Source organism: Lithobates pipiens, unplaced genomic scaffold, assembly GCF_037356315.1.
Source record: "Lithobates pipiens isolate NorthernLeopardFrog02 unplaced genomic scaffold, aLitPip1_a1.2 Scaffold_10, whole genome shotgun sequence".
NCBI classification, from domain to species: Eukaryota; Metazoa; Chordata; class Amphibia; order Anura; family Ranidae; genus Lithobates; species Lithobates pipiens.
Window position 1 is genome coordinate 1,715,290 of NW_027507686.1, and position 18,355 is coordinate 1,733,644.

An 18,355-nucleotide genomic window follows, 5' to 3' on the forward strand; every position below is an offset into this window, starting at 1 on the left:
TTTTCTGGTTGCAATGATGTGTGTTGTCTCTGCAGTGTGGCGCTGTCTCTTCCGGTGGAGAATTCGCTCCATCAGCGGGACTTTCTCCCCATTTCCCTGGAGATGTACACACAGATCTTCCAGCTCTTCCTGGATGGCAGCGCTCTTCTCCATCCCCTGCAGGTCTGTATTACAGACTGGACAGTAATACAAGAAGATGGGACTTCTGCCTGATATCTTAAAAAGGGAATTTTTTTTAAAAAAATTTGTGCTCCTTTTTTAGAGCGATCCGCAGGCCGTCTTCAACAGGGGGCGCCAGTTTCTTCTCAGCTGCATTGTGAAGGGCCAACACACAAGTGCTGCGTTCAGAAGTCGCCTGCCCCAGGTTTGCCAGTCCTCATCGTATTTCCTTCTGTAGTGTCCGCATTCTTTGTGTTTCCGGCAATGAAGGGCTCCGTTCTCATCCACACAGGATGTTTTTATTTGAACTCTCTTTGAAGCCGGCAGTTTTTGCAGAAAAAAAAAAATGCCTGCTTCTTGTAAAAGTATCTCTAAAGCATTTACAGGTGTCAAGCTTTCAGGTGTTTATTTATTCAGGCCAATGAAATGAATTCTTTATTCAGGCCATTGAAATGAATTCTTTATTCAGGCCATTAGAATGAATGTTTAAGCACCAGCGTTTACTTTTTTTTTTTTTTCCTCCCCAAACTCTGCTGCTCCTGGATGCACTGGCAATGGGGGGTTTATTTTTCCTGCCAGTAAATGCTGATAAAAGCCTGAGAATGCATGGACACAGACTAACATGTTTAGCGGCAGGGGGGAAAAAAAATGTCTGATGCCCCTACAAGCCGCTGTAAAAACATCCCACGTACATAAGAACATTTGGGTTCTATCAAAAAATAAATAAATAAATAAACGGATTTTTACTTGTAAACGACAAATGTAAAAGATAGGCCTGGTCCTTAAAGTGGTTGTAAACCCTAAAAAAAAAAAAAAAAACCTGCAAGACCAAAAGGAAAAATAATGAACTGTTATGCATTACTTACCTGAGATCGAAGCCCCTGCAGCTGGAGTGCCCCGCTCCCAGAGTTACGTCCGGGTATCGCGATGACGTCACTCCCATGCAGGAGCTGCCGGTAACGGCTCAGTGCCGATGACGTCGGCACATGAAAATACAGGCGATATCTCCTAAACCGTGCCGGTATAGGAGATATGCGGGGGAGCTACAGGTAATCCTTATTATAGGCCTTATTATAGGCTTACCTGTAGCAAAAAGTTGTTGTAAAGGGTTTACAACCACTTTAACCGCTTCCCGACCGCCTCACACAGATATACTGCGGCAGAAGTACAGGCAGAATTGCGTACCTGTACATTGCCCTTTAAGAGGCGGGCTGCGCATGCACCCACCGGGAGCTTCGTGATCGCGGGTCCCGTGGACTCTATGCCCGCAGGGATACCCGCGATCGTCTCGTGGAGAGGACGAACAAATGCTGATTATAAATAAATATCTCCCTGTTCTGCCTAGTGACACTGATCACAGCTCCCTGTAATCGGGAAAGGTGATCAGTATTGTCACACACAGCCCCTCCCCCCCACAGTTAGAATCACTCTCTAGGACACACTTAACCTCTTCACTGCCAGTCACATTTACACAGTAGTCAATGCATTTTTAATTGCACTGATCGTTGTATAAATATGAATGGTCCCAAAATCACGCCAAAAGTGTCCGATGCGCCCGCTGTAATGTCGCAGTCACGATAAAAATCGCTGATCACTACCATTACTAATAAAAATGCCATAAAACTATTGCGCAAACCAATCAAACACTTATTGCAATTTTTTTTTTTTTTTTAACAAAAATATGTAGAAGAATATCGGCCTAAACTGAGGGAAAAATTTATTTATTTTTTTATATATTTTTGGGGGATTTTTTTTCACTTTTTTTTTTTTTATAGCACAAAAAATAAAAACCGCAGAGGTGATCAAATACCACCAAAAGAAATCTCTATTTGTGGGGAAAAAAAAGGACGTCAATTTTGTTTGGGAGCCACGTCGCACGACCGCGCAATTGTCAGTTAAAGCGACGCAGTGCCGAATCGCAAAAAAAAACGCTCTGGTCTTTGGCCAGCCAAATGGTCCGGGGGTTAAGTGGTTAACACCATCTATGCAATAGGATATAAATAAAATGATTTACGTGAAGACCTCACACTATTCATTGCACAATCTTCCTCCCTTAGACCCCTTTCACACCACACCGCCCATAGCGTGGGCGGTAAAACGCCGCTATTTTTAGCGGTGTTTTACCGCGGGATTTGTGGCGCATTTCGTAAAAGCGCCCCGCTAGCGGCCGAGAAAGGGTTAAAACCGCAGGCAATATGCTGCAATAGTGGCATTTTGCCGGCGGTATTACAGCGCTGCCCCATTGATTTCAATGGGGAGCAGCGGTGGAGGAGCGGTAAACACACCGCTCCAAAGAAGCGGCTGGCAGGACTTTTCCTTGACGTCCTGCCAGCGCACCGGATTTCTTACGCTATAGTGTCTGCAAATTTCCCTGTTGTGAAAGGGGTCTTAGATTTATTAACAATCAGCTTGTAATGTGTGTGTGCTCATCTTCTGTGATTGATGGGCATTGTAACGGGCGTGTCAGACAAGCACTCGCCAGCGGCAGGATCGATAAAAGACAACTTTTACTTCCTTGCCAGGCCAGTCAGGATGTGTCGCTCCCTATCTAGTAAGTGAGGATCTGTAGCTTCCCAATGAGAAAGAACAATTCCCAGGGGGTAAATGGCGGCCGACCTTCACCGTTGTCCATCTGAGGGATGTGGTGGGGGAAGGGGGGGGAGAATAATTTTGCCCAGAGATGAGTTTTAACCAATTTTTTTGTCAGATTCCCCTCCAGATAAATGTATGGAGTAATCTGTTTGTTCTGTGCAGATTGTGATCTCCTGGGAAGAGAAGGACCCGGAGTTGGCTGGCTTGCTCAGGAACATTATGCGGAGCGAGGAGGAGGACTGTATGTACGATGAGCCCCCCGATCTATTCTGAAGAAGTCTGCCTCTAATGACCACGCAGGCGGAGAGATGTGGTTGGTGCAGGAAGTATAGAAAGCGATCGATGGCCGGAGTCATTGCAAAGAGCAGCTGGCACTGTTTACTGTGTAAATAATTTATTCAAAGGCTTTCACATCAGTTCATAAATTATCCACCTATCTATCTATCGATCTAGTTTTATGTCTGTAAACCCAGAGAGGAGGAAACACTGCGCTGCAGCGTCTGCTTTCCAGTTCATGGAGGAGGAAGCACTGAACACTTCGGGGGAGGGGACGCCCGGAGTGCCAAAAAAAATAAAAAATAGGACTGTTTTATGTTCACTGTGTGAAATCCAAGGGCTCGCGGATCCGCGCTGTGCTCTGTACAGAAAAACAATTAAAAATCGTATAAAAAAGTTAGTCTTCCACATGTTTTTTTTTTCTGTCCAGGCCTCAGCTGGGCAGTTGTCGGGCCAGTTCTGGTTTCACAGCTTCCATCGTCCCTGAGGGGGTGTCGGGTTCAGTTTCGGGGGGCTTGGCGGGGCTCTGGGTGAGCGGGTGGACCATAGACATGTGCACGTTGAGATTGTGCGCCTTCTCAAAACGTTTCCCGCACTGGTCACACGCGAACTCCAGGTCGGCCTCGGCCTTGTGCTTGGTCATGTGATACTTGAGTGACGCGCGCTGTCTGCACTGGAAGCCGCACACTTCACATCTGATGGGGGGAGGGGAAGAGGAACGTGTTACAGATAAACGCCGTCACATGACCACTCAGAAGATGCAAAAAGGCTGCGCTGGCTGAGAGACGACAACGCATGACGAACGTTCCGTTCACGGAGGAGACAGAAATGACATTTCGTTACTATAATACATGAGTTACAAAGCATTATGAATCGGATCTGGTTTACACTTTTGTGCAACTTCTGATGAGGTTCAAGTCACACAAATCGCACGACAGGGGAAATCTCATCGTTTACAATGATGCTCATTCCCATCAATGCGACTCAGAACGGGGCAATTTTGGAAAAGGTTCCTGCACTACTTTGGTGTCATTTACAGCGCGACAGGACCGCAGATGTTCTCTTCACTCAGGGAGGTGCAGGAGTCAGTGATCTGACTTGGGCTACTTTCACACTGGGGTGGTAAAGCGGCGCTATATTTAGCGGTGCTTTACCATAGTTTTAGTGGCGCTATTTGCCTGCCAGCGGGGCAGTTTTAACCCCCGCTAGTGGCCACAAAAGGGTTAAAACCGCCCGCAAAACGCATTGGCGCTTTGCAGGTGGGTTTGCAGCAGTGCCCCATTGTTTTCTATGGGAAGGGGCACTTTAGGAGCGGTAAATAAAGCGCTCCAAAGATGCGGCTTGCAGGACTTTTTTGACCGCCCTGCAAGCGCACCGCTCCAGTGTGAAAGCCCTCGGGCTTTCACGCTGGAGAGAGAGCAGCGGCTGTTTCAGGGCGCTTTTTTTTAGCGTTGTAGCGCCTGCAAACCACCCCAATGTGAAAGGGGCCTTTATAGTAGAACTATGGGCAAAAAATTTTTTTTTTTTCCATCGTAGAGATTTTCCTTCACTTCCTGTCCCATATCCAAACAGGAAGTGAGAGGCAATCTCTGCAAATTAAGGGGACCCCCCCCATTGGAAGATTTCTCCTTTTATTACTTTCCCGGGAATGACCCAAAATTTGGGATTTTCATTTACTTTCAACAATAATATTAAACAGGACAAATAGAAAGGAGGAATCTCCCCAACAGGGGAGCAGACAACTAAAAACTGACCGTTCTAATCCCTTTCCATTGTAGAACAGATGAAAAGGCCTCGATGGAATGTGGCAGATCGCTTCCAGCCATACACAGCACTGAGCTGTTTTTAGTAATAATCCCTTTCCATTCTACCCAAAACTAAAAAAAATATATATACTCTAATCACCTTTTGTGTGAAATTCCAGCTTCAGCTACTGAACTCTGTAACCAAGTCTATTTTTAATAGGAGATGGGGATGCCCTGGAAAACACATTGAAAGAATTCTAAAGCTTTATGCACTGCTTCAAAGGATAAGTTCACCTTTTTTTTTTTCCGAGGAAGCCTGCAGAGCATTGTACCCGTGATCAGCAGATCTCAGGTGCAAAGTCAGGCTCCTGCAGACTCTCTTTAAAGGCCAGGTTCACCTTTTGGAACATGTTACATGCTCTTCTTGCTCCCTCCTCCCTTTGTCAGGGGGCAGAGAATCCTCTCCTCTCACCCGCTGTCACAATTTGAAACCAGTGTGGCCATGCGGGGGCTACGGCCACATCATTCATTCATAAGTACCGCCAGCCATTGTGGCTGATGGATTGTAGTTCTTAAAGTGTGTGTTTGTTTTTGTTTTGTTTTTTACCTTTTTTTTATTTTTTACCTACAGGTAAGCCTAGAATAAGGCCTAGAATAAGACTTCCCTGTAGGTAAAATGAATATCTAGGTTTAGGAGATATTCACTTTTCATGCAGCTGCTGACATCAGCGGCACATGTGCTGCAAATGCCCAGCAGACGCTGCCGGACCTTGCTGGGAAGAAGACGTTGCGGCTCCGGCCTTTTGCAGAGTCGGAGCCGCGAACCCAGAAGAAACGCAGAGGGAACATGTCCGCTCCCTCGGTGTGGACCAGGATCAGACGCCGAGGCCTCGCTCATAATGAGCTAGTATGCGGTGTATCTTCGGTAACTGCCTGCCCCTATGATGTACTACAGACAGCTGTCATGAGAGTCTGCAGAAGCTTGAGATTGCATTCAAAATGTGCTGATCACAGGTGCAATCCTCTGCAGATGCCTTAGAAAAAAAAAAAACTATATCATTTTTATTTTATTTTTTTTAGGTAAAAAAAAAAAAAAAGTGCAAAAAAGAAACTTATCCTTTAAAGAAAAAATACAAAATATTAAAATACAAAATATTAAAATACAAAATATTAAAATACAAAATATTGTATTTGTGACCTAAAAAAATTTAACTTTTGGTTTATCTGTAAAAATCCTGTTCTTGGAGTACATCAAAGGACACAGCGTTTCTTCATCTCCATAACAATTGGGTTATGCTGCCACCATTATGTGAATGGAGAATGGGCAAAAAAAAAAAAAAAGGAAGGAATGTGCGGGTAGGCAGCCTTGATATCTACAGATACCAGGAAGGAATGTGCGGGGAGGCAGCCTTGATATCTACAGATACCAGGAAGGAATGTGCGGGGAGGCAGCCTTGATATCTACAGATACCAGGAAGGAATGTGCGGGTAGGCAGCCTTGATATCTGCAGATACCAGGAAGGAATGTGCGGGTAGGCAGCCTTGATATCTGCAGATACCAGGAAGGAATGTGCGGGGAGGCAGCCTTGATATCTACAGGTACCAGGAAGGAATGTGCGGGGAGGCAGCCTTGATATCTGCAGATACCAGGAAGGAATGTGCGGGTAGGCAGCCTTGATATCTACAGATACCAGGAAGGAATGTGCGGGTAGGCAGCCTTGATATCTGCAGATACCAGGAAGGAATGTGCGGGTAGGCAGCCTTGATATCTGCAGATACCAGGAAGGAATGTGCGGGGAGGCAGCCTTGATATCTACAGATACCAGGAAGGAATGTGCGGGTAGGCAGCCTTGATATCTGCAGATACCAGGAAGGAATGTGCGGGGAGGCAGCCTTGATATCTGCAGATACCAGGAAGGAATGTGCGGGTAGGCAGCCTTGATATCTACAGATACCAGGAAGGAATGTGCGGGTAGGCAGCCTTGATATCTACAGATACCAGGAAGGAATGTGCGGGTAGGCAGTCTTGATATCTACAGGTACCAGGAAGGAATGTGCGGGGAGGCAGCCTTGATATCTACAGATACCAGGAAGGAATGTGCGGGTAGGCAGCCTTGATATCTGCAGATACCAGGAAGGAATGTGCGGGTAGGCAGCCTTGATATCTACAGATACCAGGAAGGAATGTGCGGGTAGGCAGCCTTGATATCTGCAGATACCAGGAAGGAATGTGCGGGTAGGCAGCCTTGATATCTGCAGATACCAGGAAGGAATGTGCGGGGAGGCAGCCTTGATATCTACAGATACCAGGAAGGAATGTGCGGGTAGGCAGCCTTGATATCTGCAGATACCAGGAAGGAATGTGCGGGGAGGCAGCCTTGATATCTGCAGATACCAGGAAGGAATGTGCGGGTAGGCAGCCTTGATATCTACAGATACCAGGAAGGAATGTGCGGGTAGGCAGTCTTGATATCTACAGATACCAGGAAGGAATGTGCGGGTAGGCAGTCTTGATATCTACAGGTACCAGGAAGGAATGTGCGGGGAGGCAGTCTTGATATCTACAGGTACCAGGAAGGAATGTGCGGGGAGGCAGCCTTGATATCTACAGATACCAGGAAGGAATGTGCGGGTAGGCAGCCTTGATATCCACTGATATTGGGAAGTCCCATTGTTGAAGTGAAGCAATCACCAACTGGGTGGACTCCATTCTGAATTTCTGCACTCAACCTTGAGACAGAAGATCCCAATAATCTGGCAGTGCCCACAGAGGGTCTTACTGGGTTAGCTTTACATCTGTCTGGGCCAGTCCAGAGAAATGAGGATCACCAGAATGCACTCCTGAATCCTGCGAAGGCATGTAAGACGTTTCAGGGGAGGAAAGGAATAGATCCGGGTCTACTCTCTCTTATAGAAACCACCAGAGCTTCCTCTAAAGCAGGGGTCTCCAAACTGCAGCCCTTTACATACCTTTATCTGGGTCTTGGGGCACTATCCCCCCCCCACTGACACCAAGAGTGGGGCACAACTCCTTCCATTTATACCAATGGCTGGGCACTAATATTTCCCCTAATAGCAAAGATGGGGCATGGTTTACTCCCACAAACACCAGGACGTTTTCTTCTCCCACTGGCCACAGTCCAGCCCCCCTAAAGTCTGAAGCAGATTAAACTGGTCCTTGGTTTGTACATTTTAGAAACTCCTGTGATAGAGGATCCCTGCACCTTGATACAAACCCATCCAATTAGAAGATGATCCTGGAGGACAGGAAGTCCACCTCTGGCATCCCCCGCCTGCAACACAGCTCCTGGAAGACTTCCATGTGTGGGGACTACTCCCCCCGGGTCCAAGAGCTGCCATGTAGTCCATCTGATTGAACACATTCTCTTCTGCCTTACTTATTGCTGTACAACAATGGTTCTCAACCCTGTGCTCAAGTACCCCCAACAGGCCATGTTTTGGGAATTTCTCTTAGATAAAGTAGCTGTCCAAAATGTAAAGCACCTGTGCAAGATGTTTTGTGGAGACAGGAGGTTATAGGAATGGCGGGGCAGTTGCTGATACTATACCCGGCATATCCAAACCTACAAGATTGTCCGGAGTTTATGGACTACCTCGGTACTTGATAATAAATGTCAATCAAATATAATAAAAAAAAATGTACAAAAGTTTAATAACCAAAAAATATATACAAACATGTAAACATTTAATGAAATAAAACCAAACAAACAATTTCTAGCGGGTTTCGTATTCGTATTTCGTTAAATGTTTACATGTTTGTATAAATGTTTTGGTTGTTATTAAATGTTTCTACATTTTTTTTATTATATTTGATTGACATTTATTATCAAGTACCGAGGTAGTCCATAAACTCCGGACAATCTTGTAGGTTTGGATATGCCGGGTATAGTATCAGCAACTGCCCCGCCATTCCTATAACCTCCTGTTTCCACAAAATGTATTGATTCGGATGATGGTACGCTCATTTTTTTTGTGATCTAATGTTTATTCAAGGCTAAAACTTACCTTATTGCTCTGTGCAAGATGAAGGAAAACCTGAAAACATGGCCTGTTGGGGGGACTTGAGGACCGAGGTTGAGAAGCACGGCTGTCGAACACCCACAAAATTTCACATCTGTAGAGTCCATGTGATCTACCAGATGTCACTTCCAGTACGTATGTACTCCACGCTGCCCCTTTATGTAACAATAATACATTGGTTTTTGGCTGGAAGGCCGGTAGGTACTATCAGCATTGAAGTTGTACTTACTGTAAGGGTTTAGCTCCTGAGTGTCTCATCTGATGCACAGATAAGTGTTTTCGTTGTTTGAAGGCCTGTCCACACTGGTCACAGATGTAATTCCTCTCCTCTGGGGATCAGATCACAGGTGTCAGACAATAAGGCTTCCTATACTTTACAGTCTAAACTAGAGAGGTGTAAGCCCTTGTACACGCGGGCCGGACATTCTGACAGCCAAATCCATTGCATTTTGTCCGAAACTGTTGCATACACACGGTCGGACAAAGTTGTCGGAAAATCCGATTGTACATAACGTGATGACGTTATTTTGTTACGACGGGACTACGTTCAGGCAAGTAGCCAATAGCTTTGGTCTAGGAATTTGATCTGAGCATGCGTGGCACTTTGTCCGTCGGAGTAGGCTACACATGATCGGACTATGTCCGATCGGAGCATTTTGTCGGAAAATTTTACGGACAAGTTGGAAAACTTGGTCCATCGGATATTCCGATGGAGACCACACACAGTCGGATTATCCAACGAAACGGTCTCATGGGACACATTCCGTCTGAATCTCCGACCGTGTGTACAAGGGCTAATAAGGGCCTGCAATACACCTACTCGGTGCCGCATCAAACCCACAGCTTCCCCCAGCAGAACTACACCGATAATAAATAAATTGTACTTCATAATATAATATGCAACATATTAAAAAGAATACCAAGCAGCTGTTTAAAAGATAAAGCAAAATAAAAGAGTAGTATCTGCATAAAACAAATATAGTCCTTGGATGATTCAAATACTAAAACATTGCTGTAAATTAAAAATAAATGATGATAAAATCATGAGCATGTGGCAGAACACCGCAGGCGATGGTCTCTATATAGACGGATGTGTTGACAGTTCAAAGTGTAATAGGCGTTTGATCACAATTGTCTTAGCACCTTCCACCACAGAATAAAGTTCTGTAACCCACCTCGTGAAGCAACTCCCCCAGGGGGTCAAACTCACCAGAAGCCTCTATTAACCACCTGACATCCGCTGACAGCGGAGGAGAAAAAAAAAAGCCAAGCACCGGCTTATCTTAAAAGGGACATCGGACCCGAAAAGGAAGAGGCAATTATGCCTCATTTATAGCATCTAACAGTCCCGGAAGAGTCCAGCGAGAAGAACCCCCCAAGACGGAAGAAGAGAAGACCACCGGAGCTGTCTAATAAATTATTTTAAAAACTTGTGTTTTTTTTATTTACACTTTTTTCACCAGGTGAATGGGTAGGGATACATTGTACCCCATACTCATTCACATAGGGTGGGGGGCCAATATCTGGGGGCCCCTTTATCAAAGGGGGCTCCTGGATTCTGATAAGCCTGCAGAGTGGCGTCATATGGGGTCTGTGGGAGGGTCCTTAGCAGTGGTGGCTGGTGCTCAATATTTTGAATAACTAACACCACCCCCCCAAGACTCCCCCTAGCCAATTGGGGCTTCCTGATGGGCCGGGAGAATGAGGAAGACAATAGCCCTGCAGTGCTCTGCGCCCCAAGCCCACCCTTTTTCAAAGCAAATTCGAGCCTCAGGCTCTAATTATGTGCTTAAAAAAAAAAAAAAAAAAACATTGGAATCCATGTGTTGGCATTATTCATGTAGATTAGGGGGCTGGACACATAGGGGGGTGGCCCCTGTGCCACTGGTCCTTAGCCCTGTGGGCACCAACCTGGAATTTATACTGGGCTTCTTGGGGGCAAACAAGGCAATGGCGGAGTACAGATAAGGTACTGCAGGTTGAAGACCATCAAACAACCGACTAAGGCCTGTGTCACCTGGGGCTTCAGCTTGCAGAAGAGCGGTGTGGACAGCAAGCTCTGTTAATGCTCTAAACCATTTGACAACCAGCAACGTTCTTCAAATGCAGAGGCTGGGCATGACGTCATAACATCCGAATGATCCGAGACTTCGGGGGACCATCTGGCCCGCCGGAAATCTCTACAGTCAACATGCGGTGCTGTTCGATTCCTCCTCCGGTTCGCCCATCACACGGAAGACCTGGTAGAAGCACTGGAGGGCGGCGGGAGGGGCGTCCCGTCCCGCTGCATGTAAAAACGTTCAAGCAGCCGCTATGATTGTTCCTACGGTGCAGGGAATCGCCAACTCTAAGACCCCTTTCACACTGGGGCGTTTTTCAGGCGCTTTAGCGTTAAAGAAAAGCGCCTGTAAAGCGCTTGAAAGAAGCCTCATCTGCAGTCCCAATGTGAAAGCCCAAGAGTTTTAAGATCTCTTTCACAATGTCAGCACCCGAAAAACGCTCATAAAGCGCCGCTTAAACTAGCAGCACTTTACCAGCGTTTTTCAAGCGTTATTGGGGCGCTTTTAACCCCTGCTAGTGGCCAAATAAAGGGTTAAAAGCGCCCACAAAACGCTGCTGCCAAAAGCGCTTTTCAGGCGCTTCCCATTGATTTCAATGGGAAGGGGCTCTCTAGGAGCCGTGTATTCATCGCTCCAAAAGCGCTGCAAAGAAGCTGCTTGCAGGACTTTTTTTGATGCCCTGCCAGTGCAGCGCCTCAGTGTGAAAGCACTCGGGCTTTTACATTGGGATTGCAGTTGCAGCTTCTTTCAAGCGCTTTACAGGTGCTTTTTTTAACGCTAAAGCACCCAAAAAATGCCCCAGTGTGAAAGGGGTCTAAAAGAAGATCTCCGAATGATGTCTGTAAGTGAACCCACCATTCAGATATTACTGATGATGTTGTGCGGGTGGGAAGTGGTTAAGGAGGCTGCTAGCAGGTTTCAGAATTTCTTGAAGCTTGTTAAAAGCCTACTAGCAGCCTCCTTATAGTCTCAATCAGCATTCCCGTTAGGATCGGTGTGTAAGGCCGCGTACACACGGGCGGACTGTCTGGCCAACTAAGTCCGTCAGACAATCCGACGGACAGTCCGTCCTACTTTTGAATGAACGGACTTGACCACACACGATGAACAGACAGTCCGCTGAAAGCTTGCGTAATGACGTGTACAACACGTACAACGGGACTAGAAATACGACGCCCAATACACTGCAATGCAACCTTCGGCGTGTAAATCCTTTCTGAGCATGCGCCATTCTTAGTCCGTCCAACTTGCCTACTCACGAGCGGACTGTCCGCTGAAACCAAAGTTGGACGGACAATATTACGGAAATTCCGAAAGACTAAGTCCGCCAGACTGTCCGCTGAAAAAGTCTGCTGAAGCCCACACACGGGCGGACTGTCCGCTGAAACACGTTTCAGCGGACCAAGTCCGTCAGACAGTCCGCCCGTGTGTACGCGGCCTAACATTTACAAATTGGAGCTGAATGGAATGTTCAGTGGAAGTGCAGTCACCTGTGTGGATGAGCTTGACGTGTCTCTGCAGGTAGCGGTCTATCATGAAGACTTTGTTGCAGCCGGGATGGGGACAGGGTCGCTCTCGTACCTCCTCGTGATGTTCCTTAATATGTTTCTGTAAGGCACAGCCGAGAGGTGACTTTGTGTTCCAGGAATGACATTCAGGATCAGCCATTGTGCTCCTACCTACCTTCATCCCATCGGCCCCTCTGTAGACGGCAGTGCAGCCCTGGTAAGGACACTTGTAGATTGTAGGCAGCTCCTCCCTGGAAGACAGAGTACAATTGGTGCCTTCATCGCGGATGCCATTGGTGGGGAATGCTTAGAAAGCTACGACCTGAAATCGCCCGTCCTTCCCTATACTGATGAAGTGCTGGCTGACGTCACTTCTCTTTTCATCCAGAGCCTAACTTACCTCCTGTGTGAGATTTATTTCAATTTGCTCCGGAGCCCTCCCTCCACTTGTGGCATAAAATGCCACCCCCCCCCCGCAAGCCAAGGGCTGGCCACCAACCAACCAGACCAGCGAGACTACAATAAGCGTGATCATTTATATCTAGGACTCAGGACCCTCACCACCCAATCTCTATAAAAACATGGTCAAGTCACCGTTTAGTACATAGCTGAGGAGGAAGGGGTCCAAGGGGAACTTGGCCTCTAGCGCCCTCTGTGATAAAACATCTGCACAGAATGCTCTGACTTGCTGCTGACTTCCCCTCTACTCCCGTTGTCTGCTGTGGGGGATCATTTCAATATTTAAGAGCAGAGGAAGGGGCCGGTAAATATGTACTTTACCAACCCCTTCCTTGTCTAAATGAACACAGTAAGTGATCAGTACCGATCACTATGTTCATTTGTAAGTGAAGTATAGTAAACTGTGTTTACTATGCTTTGGTTTGTGAATGAATGGGAAGCCTCTGTATGGAGCTCTTCCTGTTCATTCATTCTGTGCTGCTGAGGCTGCAGAGATGAAGACTGAGAACTGCGTCCTCAATCTCCTTCTTTAAAAGTGAGACATAAGGGGTCTGTTTAGACTCCTGATATCTCACAAAAGCCCCCCATCAGGGCTGTAAAAAAAAAAAAAAGCAATTGTAAAAAAATAAAATAAAATAAAAATACTGACACCATCTGCTGCACTATAACACCAACCTCTGCCGCACCCCGGTGACCTTTAATCCCTTTCATGTTGTTCAGGTTGATCCCCGATTCTCATTGGTTGCCTCCCCCCCCGCTATAACCTATTGTGCGATTAGTTGGGCGGAATTCATCTCTGATTGGGGGTGGGAAATATTACTATTGAGGGATATATTATCCCTACTTGTGATGGGAGTTCTGTGGAACCCGGAATCCCTTGGGGAGGTTGGGAAATCCTTGGTTCCACTCCCCATGCACCTCCTATGTCTAAGTCACCCTGTGTCTCTAATAGGGGCTCACCTACCGTGGTTTATAATCTCATTCACACGTATTATATCATTCACAACTTGTGGGCGGCGGATGTTTTCAATTCTTATTTAATGTGATTGTTGAGTTCAATAATTCAACTTTTGCAAATTTGATGCAGAAAATGACTTTTTTTGACAAATAATTTTATTTAATTGCATATATATCGTTTTAAAATTCCAGAGAAAAATGGCCCCATACTCACCGCTCTCTTTTAATCATATTCTTCCAGCCTGGTTTGGGGCCCGGCTTCTTCCTCTCCCGGGGTTCTCGGGTCTTCCGAGCCTCTCTGTGTCTGCTCTTCCTTGGAGCGATCCTGAATGGCCAAACAGAAAGAGATCAGTCTCTAATAGGGGGAAGGGACCCGATATAATGAGATCAGGTCTCTAATAGGGGGAAGGGACCCGATATAATGAGATCAGGTCTCTAATAGGGGGAAGGGACCCGATATAATGAGATCAGGTCTCCAATAGGGGGAAGGGACCCGATATAATGAGATCAGGTCTCCAATAGGGGGAAGGGACCCGATATAATGAGATCAGGTCTCTAATAGGGGGAAGGGACCCGATATAATGAGATCAGGTCTCTAATAGGGGGAAGGGACCTGATATAATGAGATCAGGTCTCCAATAGGGGGAAGGGACCCGATATAATGAGATCAGGTCTCTAATAGGGGGAAGGGACCCGATATAATGAGATCAGGTCTCTAATAGGGGGAAGGGACCCGATATAATGAGATCAGGTCTCTAATAGGGGGAAGGGACCTGATATAATGAGATCAGGTCTCCAATAGGGGGAAGGGACCCGATATAATGAGATCAGGTCTCTAATAGGGGGAAGGGACCCGATATAATGAGATCAGGTCTCTAATAGGGGGAAGGGACCCGATATAATGAGATCAGGTCTCTAATAGGGGGAAGGGACCTGATATAATGAGATCAGGTCTCCAATAGGGGGAAGGGACCCGATATAATGAGATCAGGTCTCTAATAGGGGGAAGGGACCCGATATAATGAGATCAGGTCTCTAATAGGGGGAAGGGACCCGATATAATGAGATCAGGTCTCCAATAGGGGGAAGGGACCCGATATAATGAGATCAGGTCTCTAATAGGGGGAAGGGACCCCATATAATGAGATCAGGTCTCTAATAGGGGGAAGGGACCCGATATAATGAGATCAGGTCTCTAATAGGGGGAAGGGACCCGATATAATGAGATCAGGTCTCTAATAGGGGGAAGGGACCCCATATAATGAGATCAGGTCTCTAATAGGGGGAAGGGACCCGATATAATGAGATCAGGTCTCTAATAGGGGGAAGGGACCCGATATAATGAGATCAGGTCTCCAATAGGGGGAAGGGACCCGATATAATGAGATCAGGTCTCTAATAGGGGGAAGGGACCCCATATAATGAGATCAGGTCTCTAATAGGGGGAAGGGACCCGATATAATGAGATCAGGTCTCTAATAGGGGGAAGGGACCCGATATAATGAGATCAGGTCTCTAATAGGGGGAAGGGACCCGATATAATGAGATCAGGTCTCTAATAGGGGGAAGGGACCCGATATAATGAGATCAGGTCTCCAATAGGGGGAAGGGACCCGATATAATGAGATCAGGTCTCTAATAGGGGGAAGGGACCCCATATAATGAGATCAGGTCTCTAATAGGGGGAAGGGACCCGATATAATGAGATCAGGTCTCTAATAGGGGGAAGGGACCCGATATAATGAGATCAGGTCTCCAATAGGGGGAAGGGACCCGATATAATGAGATCAGGTCTCTAATAGGGGGAAGGGACCCCATATAATGAGATCAGGTCTCTAATACCTTCAAGAAAGCGCACTGCTAACTCCTCAAAAGCGCTCGGCTTTTATAGGTAGTTTTCAAGCGCCTCAATGTGGAAGGGGTCTAACAGTGAGCGAGAGAATAACAACAAAAATAATATCCATAAAATTGCATTTCAAAAGTTATAAATTGATTTGCATTTTAATGAGTGAAATAAGTATTTGATCCCCGATCAATCAGCAAGATTTCTGGCTCCCAGGTGTCTTCTATACAGGTAATGAGCTGAGATTAGGAGCACTCTCATAAAGGGAGTGCTCCTAATCTCAGCTTGTTACCTGTATAAAAGACACCTGTCCACAGAAGCAATCAATCAGATTCCAATCTCTCCACCATGGAGACCAAAGATCTGTCCAAGGATGTCGGGGAGAAGATTGGAGACCTACACAAGGCTGGAATGGGCTACAAGACCATCTCCAAGCAGCTTGGTGAGAGGAGACAACAGATGGTGGGATTATTCACAAATGGAGGAAACACAAAATAACGATGGATCTCCTCGGTCTGGGGCTCCATGGAAGATCTCACCTCGTGGAGGATCAATGATCAGGAGAACGGTGAGGAATCCGCCCAGAACTACACCGGAGAATCTTCTCCATGATCTCAGCTGGGACCATAGTCACCAAGAGAACAATCGGTAACACACTACACCGTGAGGGACTGAAATCCTGCAGCCCCCGCAAGATCCCCCCCCCGCTCAGGAAATCACATGTACAGGTCCCCCCGCTCAGGAAATCACATGTACAGGTCCCCCCGCTCAGGAAATCACATGTACAGGTCCCCCCGCTCAGGAAATCACATGTACAGGTCCCCCCGCTCAGGAAATCACATGTACAGGTCCCCCCGCTCAGGAAATCACATGTACAGGTCCCTCCGCTCAGGAAATCACATGTACAGGTCCCTCCGCTCAGGAAATCACATGTACAGGTCCCCCCGCTCAGGAAATCACATGTACAGGTCCCCCCGCTCAGGAAATCACATGTACAGGTCCCTCCGCTCAGGAAATCACATGTACAGGTCCCTCCGCTCAGGAAATCACATGTACAGGTCCCCCCGCTCAGGAAATCACATGTACAGGTCCCCCCGCTCAGGAAATCACATGTACAGGTCCCCCCGCTCAGGAAATCACATGTACAGGTCCCTCCGCTCAGGAAATCACATGTACAGGTCTGTCTGAAGATCACTAATGAACATCGAATGATTCCGAGGAGAACCGGGGGAAGGGTTGTGGTCAGAGGAGACCAAAATCCAGATCTTTGGCATCAACTCAACTCGGCGTGTTTGGAGGAGTAAGAGGAATGCTGCCTATGACCCCAAGAATACCATCCCCCACCGTCATACATGGGTGACCTATGACCCCAAGAACACCATCCTCCACCCTCATACATGGAGGACCTATGACCCCAAGAACACCATCCCCCACCGTCATACATGGAGGACCTATGACCCCAAGGACACCATCCCCCCACCGTCATACATGAGGGTCCTATGATCCCAAAAACACCATCCCCCACCGTCATACATGGAGGTCCTATGACCCCAAGAACACCATCCCCCACCGTCATACATGGAGGTCCTATGACCCCGAGAACACCATCCCCCACCGTCATACATGGAGGACCTATGACCCCAAGAACACCATCCCCCCCGTCATACATGGAGGACCTATGACCCCAAGAACACCATCCCCCCACCGTCATACATGGAGGACCTATGACCCCAAGAACACCATCCCCCACCGTCATACATGGAGGTCCTATGACCCCAAGGACACCATCCCCCACCATCATACATGGGGGACCTATGATCCCAAGAACACCATCCCCCACCGTCATACATGGAGGACCTATGACCCCAAGGACACCATCCCCCACCATCATACATGGGGGACCTATGATCCCAAGAACACCATCCCCCACCGTCATACATGGGGGACCTATGATCCCAAGAACACCATCCCCCACCGTCATACATGGGGGACCTATGATCCCAAGAACACCATCCCCCCACCGTCATACATGGAGGTCCTATGATCCCAAGAACACCATCCCCCACCGTCATACATGGAGGACCTATGACCCCAAGAACACCATCCCCCACCGTCATACATGGAGGTCCTATGACCCCAAGAACACCATCCCCCACCGTCATACATGGAGGTCCTATGACCCCAAGAACACCATCCCCCCACCATCATACATGGAGGTCCTATGATCCCAAGAACACCATCCCCCACCGTCATACATGGAGGTCCTATGACCCCAAGAACACCATCCCCCACAGTCATACATGGAGGACCTATGACCCCAAGAACACCATCCCCCACCGTCATACATGGAGGTCCTATGACCCCAAGAACACCATCCCCCACCATCATACATGGAGGACCTATGACCCCAAGAACACCATCCCCCACCGTCATACATGGAGGTCCTATGATCCCAAGAACACCATCCCCCACCGTCATACATGGAGGACCTATGACCCCAAGAACACCATCCCCCACCGTCATACATGGAGGTCCTATGACCCCAAGAACACCATCCCCCACCATCATACATGGAGGTGGAAACATTATGCTTTGGGGGTGTTTTCCTGCTAAGTACCTCCAAATCTTGAGTGAGAACCTCCTTCCCTCAGCCAGGACATTGAAGATGGGTGGTGGATGGGTATTCCAGCAGGACAATGACCCACAACACACATT

At 47.3% G+C, this 18,355-nt stretch overlaps 2 protein-coding genes across 4 annotated transcripts in view; one reads left to right on the forward strand and one right to left on the reverse strand.

Annotated features, from left to right (window-relative positions):
• Positions 1-3,191, forward strand: part of FANCA (FA complementation group A) — a 66,911-nt gene extending 63,720 nt beyond the window's left edge. For all 3 annotated transcript variants that reach the window (XM_077450878.1, XM_077450886.1, XM_077450893.1), the window contains exons 41-43: positions 36-162; positions 263-364; positions 2,914-3,191. In XM_077450878.1, coding sequence (XP_077307004.1) covers positions 36-162; positions 263-364; positions 2,914-3,024 — 340 coding nt within the window. In that variant the 3' untranslated portion in view covers positions 3,025-3,191. The remainder of the gene's footprint in view (positions 1-35; positions 163-262; positions 365-2,913) is intronic.
• Positions 3,129-18,355, reverse strand: part of ZNF276 (zinc finger protein 276) — a 43,697-nt gene continuing 28,470 nt past the window's right edge. Inside the window, 5 exon segments of the mRNA XM_077450904.1 lie at positions 3,129-3,722; positions 9,043-9,142; positions 12,364-12,481; positions 12,557-12,632; positions 14,012-14,122. Of these exon segments, the coding sequence (XP_077307030.1) occupies positions 3,461-3,722; positions 9,043-9,142; positions 12,364-12,481; positions 12,557-12,632; positions 14,012-14,122 (667 nt within the window). The 3' untranslated portion in view covers positions 3,129-3,460.